Source organism: Tupaia chinensis, unplaced genomic scaffold (assembly GCF_000334495.1).
Source record: "Tupaia chinensis unplaced genomic scaffold, TupChi_1.0 Scaffold144326_1, whole genome shotgun sequence".
Taxonomy (NCBI): domain Eukaryota; kingdom Metazoa; phylum Chordata; class Mammalia; order Scandentia; family Tupaiidae; genus Tupaia; species Tupaia belangeri.
In genome coordinates this window covers 521,409-529,307 of record NW_006204184.1, presented here as the reverse complement: position 1 = coordinate 529,307, position 7,899 = coordinate 521,409, and the positions used below count along the sequence as shown (strand labels likewise).

At 59.6% G+C, this 7,899-nt stretch overlaps 2 protein-coding genes across 2 annotated transcripts in view; one reads left to right on the top strand and one right to left on the bottom strand.

Annotated features, from left to right (window-relative positions):
- The window catches only part of SLC6A8 (solute carrier family 6 member 8), a gene marked incomplete at its 5' end in the record, with an annotated part of 8,881 nt that extends 6,474 nt beyond the window's left edge, over positions 1–2,407 (top strand). Inside the window, 3 exon segments of the mRNA XM_006166687.2 lie at positions 61–161; positions 241–411; positions 828–2,407. Of these exon segments, the coding sequence (XP_006166749.2) occupies positions 61–161; positions 241–411; positions 828–968 (413 nt within the window).
- Positions 2,408–6,014: 3,607 nt separating this feature from the next.
- Positions 6,015–7,899, bottom strand: part of BCAP31 (B cell receptor associated protein 31) — a 31,877-nt gene continuing 29,992 nt past the window's right edge. Inside the window, exons 6-7 of the mRNA XM_014583473.2 lie at positions 7,405–7,505; positions 6,015–6,485 (exon numbers count right to left, since the gene is read on the bottom strand). Coding sequence (XP_014438959.1) covers positions 6,447–6,485; positions 7,405–7,505 — 140 coding nt within the window. The 3' untranslated portion in view covers positions 6,015–6,446. The remainder of the gene's footprint in view (positions 6,486–7,404; positions 7,506–7,899) is intronic.

Below are 7,899 nucleotides of genomic sequence, written 5' to 3'. Positions count from 1 at the left end.
AGCGTGGGGGCCAGGTCAGTGTAGCCGATGGGTCTCCAGCTCTGCCCTCGCTTCCCCCAGGAGCTGACCGCTTCATGGATGACATCGCCTGTATGATTGGGTACCGACCTTGCCCCTGGATGAAATGGTGCTGGTCCCTTTTCACCCCACTGGTCTGCATGGTAAGAGCTGGGGCCCCTGGGCAGGATGAGGTGGTGTGGTGCGGAGGACAGGGCTGACTGACAGGGCTCGGGTCTGCAGGGCATCTTCCTCTTCAATGTGGTGTACTATGAGCCGCTGGTGTACAACAACACCTACGTGTACCCGTGGTGGGGCGAGGCCATGGGCTGGGCCTTTGCACTCTCCTCCATGCTCTGCGTGCCCCTCCACCTCCTGGGCTGCCTCCTCAGGGCCAAGGGCACCATGGCTGAGGTAAGCACCCCCACAGGACAGACTGTGCCAGCAGCCTCTGGCCAACTCAGACTTTTCTTTATAAATTACCCGGTCTCCGGTGGTGGTAGAACAGCATGGAGCGGACTAAGACACGGGGGTCGGGGCGCACAGAGAGAGCCTTGACAGGCCTCTGTAGGGACAAGACCTAGTGCGCAGTGGAGGGCAGCCGCCCATGAGAACGTGGCGTCCCAGCCAGAAAAAGGGAGGTGTCACGGTGAGAGCTAGCCCTCTGTGGCCTGGGAGGGGAGGCAAGGGGTGGAGCCAGGAGGCTCTCCTGGGAGGCGGGGTCCTGATTTGGTGGCAGGTGGTGGGAACCAAGGCAGGCAGGAGTTACCATGGGAACAAGCCAGCACCCAGTGTGTGGGGGGCGGCCCCTTGCCCTTCTTTCCCTGCAGCGCTGGCAGCACCTGACGCAGCCTGTCTGGGGCCTCCACCACTTGGAGTACAGAGCTCAGGATGCCGACGTCAGGGGCCTGACCACCCTGACCCCAGTGTCTGAGAGCAGCAAGGTCGTGGTGGTGGAGAGTGTCATGTGACAGCCACCCCAGCTCACATCACCAGCTCCCCCTCTGGTAGCCATAGCAGAACCCCTGCTTTAGCCCCACCCCTCCTCCAGGGGGCCTGCCTTTTCCTGACAGTTCTGGGGTCTGCCTGGGGGGAGGGGAGAAAGCACCACGAGTGCTATAACTAAAATAACTTTTTCCATTTTTAATAAAACGCCAAAAATATCAACCCACCAAAAATAGATGCCTCTCCCCTGGCCCTAGCCAAGCTGTCCACATGTTGCTCCCTGACCCGCCTAATGCCCCTCCCCCAATACCCTCAGACCCTCCCCATGCCCAGCCGTGTCTGCCTCTCCAGGCTCTGCACTGTAACACCCTCTTGGGTGGCCCCTCACCATCACCCCTCCTGCCCACAACAGTGACAGCTTGGGGAACAGAATGGGAAGACAGGGTAGGGGTACTGTGGAGAGGGGAGGGGAGGGGAGGGGAGGGAGGAAGGGCAGGGAAGAGGAAAAGGAGGGGAGGGAGGGGCAGCCAAACCAAGATTATTTAAGTTGGGCTAGACCCCTTGCCCCATCCCTATTCTAGAAGCTTAGAGAGCCAGCCAGCAAAGGAGCCTTCTGGTTCCTGCGCCAATCGCCACCAATATCGATGTGTGAGCTTGGGTATGAGTGTACGTATGTGAGTCCTATGAGTATATGTAGATCTCTTAGCAAAGGTGAATATCAGATTAAGTGGTGCCTCTGGGCAAAGGAGGCGTGTATTTTGCACATTTTATAAAAACTTGAGGAGAGAGTAAGATTTCTGCTTGTATATTTCTAAAATGAGAAAGAGCCTAAACCAGCCCTCTTCTTCCCCTTCCCCGTTCCTTCCCCTCTTCCCCACCCCTCTGCCCCTAGCCAAGGAGTGTGAATTTATAGATCTAATTTTCATAGGCAAAACAAACGCTTCAAACTGTCAAGTGTGAGTCTGTTGTGTGGATGTGTGTGCACGCGCACATATGCGTGTGCTCCCTGGCCCGACTGGGGTGGAAAAGTGCATGGTGGGGATCTAGGGGTGTCCCCTGCTGTCCCTGTGCCTACAAACCTGCGGGGCGAGAGTCTGCAGCAAGGCATCCTGGGGAGCAGGGCTGTTCAGCGGGCATGCTCAGGCTCGCCCGCACCCTTCTCCCTGGCCTGGGCATGTTGGCAGGGGTAGTAGGTGGGCCCCACCCAGGGAAGGGAACCCAGGCATGGCTGCCACCCCCAGGCTGCAGGCCAGTGCACTTCCCACCTCTCAAGCCTTCCGTGTAGCAGCTTTAACCCACGTCTGTGTCACGGCAAGTCCCCAGACAGCTGAGTGGCCCCCAGGAGCTTCCCCCACAGTGACAGAGGCTGGGGTGGGGCTGGGCGAGGGCGGCGGCCTGCGGGGACATCTTGACTGTGCTAAAAAGCCACTGCAAACATAGCAATAAACACGTGTCATTTTCCAAAGCTGCCTCCTGCCTCTCCCTGGGCTTCTCTGGGACTGGGAGGGCTGCTCGGAATGTGGGGGGGGGGGGCGTTCTCTGCCCCAGGAGAGCTGCACTGGGGGCTGGGCCCAGCACAGGGAAGGAACACGTGGGGAGGCAGGGGAGGGGAGGAAGCAGATCCTCTGCCACAGGGAAAGGTGGGTGGGAAGCTGTGGGCGCTGGAATCACTAGAGACCTGAAGGAGGCAAAGGGGCAGGCCAGGGCCAGAACACAAGATCCCGAGGGTGAGGCTGTCATTTGAGCAGGGCAGCAGCAGTAGAGGGATGAAAAGGCTTCAGGTTAGAGGTCTGTGGTGGCGTGGATGACGTGACCAGGCCATGAGAGTAGGGAGTGGAGGGCGCAGGCACACCCGAGCATCAGGAAGACAGAGACAGGAGGGACCGACTGGGAGTCAGCCTCAGGCGGGCCAGTAAGTGCACACGGCTACTGGTGGGTAGATGGAGGTGACTGCAATTCTGGGAAGGGTCTAGACTGGAGCTAGGGGAACTCTGGGAGCTCTTGCTGCCACTGGCAGAGCAGAGGGGACCCCAGGGAACCACAGATGTAGAGGAAGAGTAAGCATCCTCTCAGGTGCTGCCAGCCCTCGGGTGCACAGGTGAAGGGAGCCGCGGGGCTGGGTCTGGCAGAACACGGGTGGCCTGACCAGGCAGGCCTAAGGAGAGGCCGCACCACCTGAGACCTGACATCCGCTGATAGAGGTACCAGACAGTAACGTGGCTGCCCCCCAGCCCTTGGCCTTGGGGAGGACGCAGACAGCCTGCCCTGCTAGGCCAGCCCTGAGGAAGCAGAGTGCAGGAGCAGGCCTGCAAGAAGAGGCAGTCGGCCCTGCCCAGCCTGGGGCGGCAGGAGTAGTGGGGGGCAGAGCTCACGCACGGTGGCATGGACCTGCTCGATGTCCCCGACCGCAGTCATACACTTCAGATGGCACATTGCACATGATGTATGCTTGATGATAAAAGAGGGGTGGTGCTATGGTTTGAACGTGTCCCCCGTAGTTCATGTGTTGGTTCATGTGTTACCCCCAGTGCCAGTGTTGACAGGTGGACCTTTAGATGACTAGGCCCAAGGGCTCTGTCCTTACGTGTGACCACTGCGATCACAAGTGGGTCTGCCCCTCGTGCTCACACCACGTGCTGCTGCCTTCGCCATGGTCTGCGGTAGCCAGGGCACTCCCTACACCTAGGCAGAGGACTACAGAGTCCCGACAGCCCCCTGCATGGGTGAGACCAGCACACAATGGACAGCAGCCTCAGATGACAACACGGCGCCCCCGCCACAAGAGAGGGCGTGAGGGGCAGCCAGAGGCAGCTCTGGCTCTTTTCAGCAGAGGCCGGGGAGCAGAGCGTGGGGGTCGAGGCCAACTTGGCAGCGGGGAGGGGAAGGAAGAGACGAGGACCTTGCGGAGGAGGAAGAACCGTCTTGGAACACCACCCCTGGGAGAGCCCAGTCGACAGCCAGTCGGGTGGATTCCAACTGGGCAAGGAGCTGAGAAAGGTACACAGCCCAACCGACCTCCGCTCCACTCCATGGGCACCGGACTGCCGCCAGGCCTGGTGCTGCTCCTCAGGCTCCTGCTCTCACTTTCCTCAGCACTGCCACCCCCCTGCTGGCCTCCTGGTCAATCTCTCTCCGCACACTCCCTGCCCGACCATGCTGGCAGCCTGAAGACCCCAGCCCGGCCTGGCCACAGCGGTGTGGGCAACAGCACAACCAACTGCACTGCTAGGTGGCACCTGGCCTACTGACCAGCTAGCAGGCTGGGAAAGGGGCCGGCAGGTGGCATGGTGGTTAAGGTGCTGGACTCCTACATGGCTGACCACAGTTCGAGTCACAGACCTGGTACCTTGCTTTCTCAGTTTCTCACTCTCTGGTCAAATTAAGAATAAATGAATAAATAATTCTGTAAAAAAAAAAAAAAAAAAAGGCGGCTGGGGGGATGAGAGGAGATCGTGGCATGATCAGACCCTGTCAAGGGTGCCTGTCTTTTTCCCTCATGAAAGAAACTTGGGGGGAGGGGAACAGTGACAAAAAGACAAACTACCTGCTGGGAGCTCCCGTCTGTAACCTGGCTCTCTTCACCACAAAGACCCCTCCTAAATGCCACCAGACTTCCCCAGGGTGTCCTAAGCCCCTCATACCACCCTTACCCCCAAAATGCCTCTGCCCATCCAGGAACCTGCAGCCCAGCATCACCCTCAGGGCCAGGCTCACACCATCTCTGGGTAAGAGTCTGGCATGGTCTGTTCCCTGCTGTCCCACCCGCAAGTCACGCACCTCCAAGCTACCTAGCACAGTACCACTAGAGACACGGGCAGCACCGACAGCAGACAGAACACCACTGAGACCAGCACTGGAACTGGGCCCGGACGAAACACCACGCACTCCAAAACGAGCTATGAGAGCAGCCTCTGCCCTCCAGCAGTCCATGATCCAGGAAAGGGATTGGGACAGCATCATGGGAGGGGACAGCCCATGTCACCATGGCTGCTCTAGGAAACTAGGTGGCAGGCAGGTCCCAGAGGGGCTCTTTCTCTGCAGCTGGCTTCCACTTCTAGGAGCCTATTGGCAAAGCCATGCAGCTCGCTGTCCTCTGCCCAGCCCAGGGCAGGGACTGAAAAAGGGCCTGGGGGAATGGGAGGAGTGGCCATCTGTCATGCAGGGGGGAAACCCGTGAGCTGGCCATTTGGACTTTACCCTTTAGAAGTTCAGAGAAGGGCGAGCTCTGGGAGGCTGGAGGCAATCAAGGAACACTTCCTGGAAAAGTGGGAATAGCTCTAAGCCTTGGCATAGCAACCAGAGGGCGTCACCTGCATGCCCCCTGCCCCAGCAGATGCCACCTCTCAGACTGCCCTGTGACAATGCCCTGAGTGTGGGCTAGAGCTACAGGACATTCAAGAAGGCATCCACCAGCCCGGGCCCAGACAGGGGGAATGTGTGGTCTCGCCATCTTCAGGGTTCCACCAATTTCAAGAAATAAACCTCTAACCTGCCCCCCAACTTCTCCAGCCAGTCCTCAGCAGGCTCAGCAGAGGGCAAGCAAGAGGTCAGGGACAGGGGCCACCTTTCTCCTGGAGGTGGCCCCGATTCGCTCGCAGCCCCTCTCCACCACCTAGCTGTGCCCAGGCCAGCTCCAGGTCAGAGCCAAGGACAAGTATCCTCTGCCAGTCAACATTAGTCAGAGGTCAGCCAGCAAACCTTCAGGAGGGGCGGGGCAGGGAGTGACTGATGGCGTTCTGCCACAGTCTATCTGTCCCAAATGTGATGAACAGGAACCCGGAAGCCCCATCAGCTTACTGAGCCTCCCAAGCTCCTTGGAGCCCAGCTCCCAGCTCCCAGCCCCCAGCGAGACTGACAGGACAGACACTCCCCAAGTGGCCATAAAGTGGGGCCCAGCCCAACCTTGGGAGAGGAGGGGGAGGGGCAGTGCGGGCAGGACCTTCAGGGGCAAGTGCGAGCCTGGTCTTCGGGGACTGGAACAAGCTGGAGAAACAATGGGCTCTGTGAGGGCCCCGACCACACCCTCCCACCCAGTCCTGCCCATGGCCTCAGTCACACATACCAGCACCATGTACACATCGTAACCACCTTTATTGCGCCTGAGAAAAGCCAGTCAGCCTGCTGCACCGCCCCGCTGCTGCAGGACCACAGAAGACAGCGATGCGGCCAGACTAGAGCAGGCGCCACCAGCGGGAAGCAGGCCCCGCACAGGCGAGTCACCACTGCCCTCACTCTCCCAGGAGCAGAAGCCAGGCTGGGCCGGCAGGGCAAAGGCAAACTCATTCCGAGCGAGCAAATGAACAAATGGACAAACGTGAGGCAACCAGAAAGGCCCCAAAGGTATGCTGGGACAGAGTGGACAGGGGCCGAGCTGACGAGCTACAGCTGTGGAGGAACTGGGGTGGCCGAGAGGGTGAACCAAAGGCCCGAGAGAGCGCACAGCTGGGCTCCCAGGAAGCAGCGAGCACGGCCAAGGAAGCGCTGCAGGCAGGGGAGGAAGGGCCTCACTCCTCCTTCTTGTCCGAGCGACCATCTACTGCAGCCTGGAGAGGGACAGAAACCCCAACGCAGGTTGACAAGGCCCATGCCTTGCCTGAGACTTTTCCCCCTTCCCAAGGCCCAACTCAGTTTCCTTTCCCTTGAATGACACCTATCCAGGTAGACAGGGCCTGCCCCAGCAGCACCTGAAGGCTTGCCAGGGTGGGAGGATCAGCCCTTACCCACACTCTAGGGAGGGTGTCAAAACTATGCCAACCTTGGGAGGATGCCAGGGCTTTGCTGGGGGCTGAATCCTGGCTGGGGGAGTAGCTGGATCCACCCCGCCCATCATACCCTCTGCAGGCTGGGCTGGGGCCTTAAATGTCCCACCCAGTGAGTATGCCCCCTACTACAAGCCAAGCTTCCTCCCTACCGCTGTGGCACTCAAACCTTGGCATTTGCGCCTGGCCCTCACACCTGACTTCAAGATCATCCAAGCTTCCAGACACAGTGATGTCCTCAAGCTGCCATAGCAGCAAGTGACACCTTCAGCTCCTTGCCCTCGAGGGCCTTGGGCTCTGCACCCCACACCACACTTGATCTACCACAACCAAATATAAGCAGTAGGGCCCAGAGTTTCACCTCACTGCAGCCTGGAGGTAGCATGGAAGGTAATGAACTCCTCTTGAGAGGACTGGGGCCAGGCACAAGAGGGGAAGGCCCAGAAAGCAGAGAGCCAACCCCACTGCTGTGGGCCACTCCTGCGGGCCACTCCTGCAAGTGCCTGCCATCAGGCAGCAGGCCACAGCCCTCCTGCGTGCAGGACGGGTGTGTCTGCTGGGCCAGGCCAGAACTGGGCAGGAGGCAAGGGTAAGTGGGAAGAGCACAGGCTGTGGCCTCTAAGGGGCCTGTGGCAGAGGCAGGGGCTCCCAGGCCACACCAGCACAGTAGATCACAGTGCCGCTCACTGGGAGGCGGGCTGACCTGCAGTTTGGCATGCTCTTCCAGCAGGCGGTCGTACTCCTTGGTGAGGCCCTCGGACTGCTTCCGCATGGCCAGAGCCTCGCTCTCAGCTTTCTCCAGCTCTGCACATGAGGCAAGTGATGGAGAGAGGGAAAAAGACAGGTGAAGGAGAAAACACGTTGGCAACTGCCCCATCTGTGTCACACAAGCCTGTACAGGAAATCCCTTCCCTACAGAGCTCCTCTGCCCCTTACAGACCTGCCCCTACTGGAGCAGAAAGAAGGTGCTGAGCAAGAACGCAGATGAAGACATAACACAGGAGACCCTGGCCCCTCTAACACTGGGAACCTGAGCAGGGGGCAGCCTCAGATGCAGACCAGGCCAATGAGGGTACCTTGCAAAGCACAGCAGCTCTGGCACAAACGCTCTGGCTGAGTCTGGGGTGGGCGAGAAGACGGCAGGCTAGGACAGAGCTGATTTCCGTCTGCAGGAACCCGCCACAGGACCTGCCCGGCT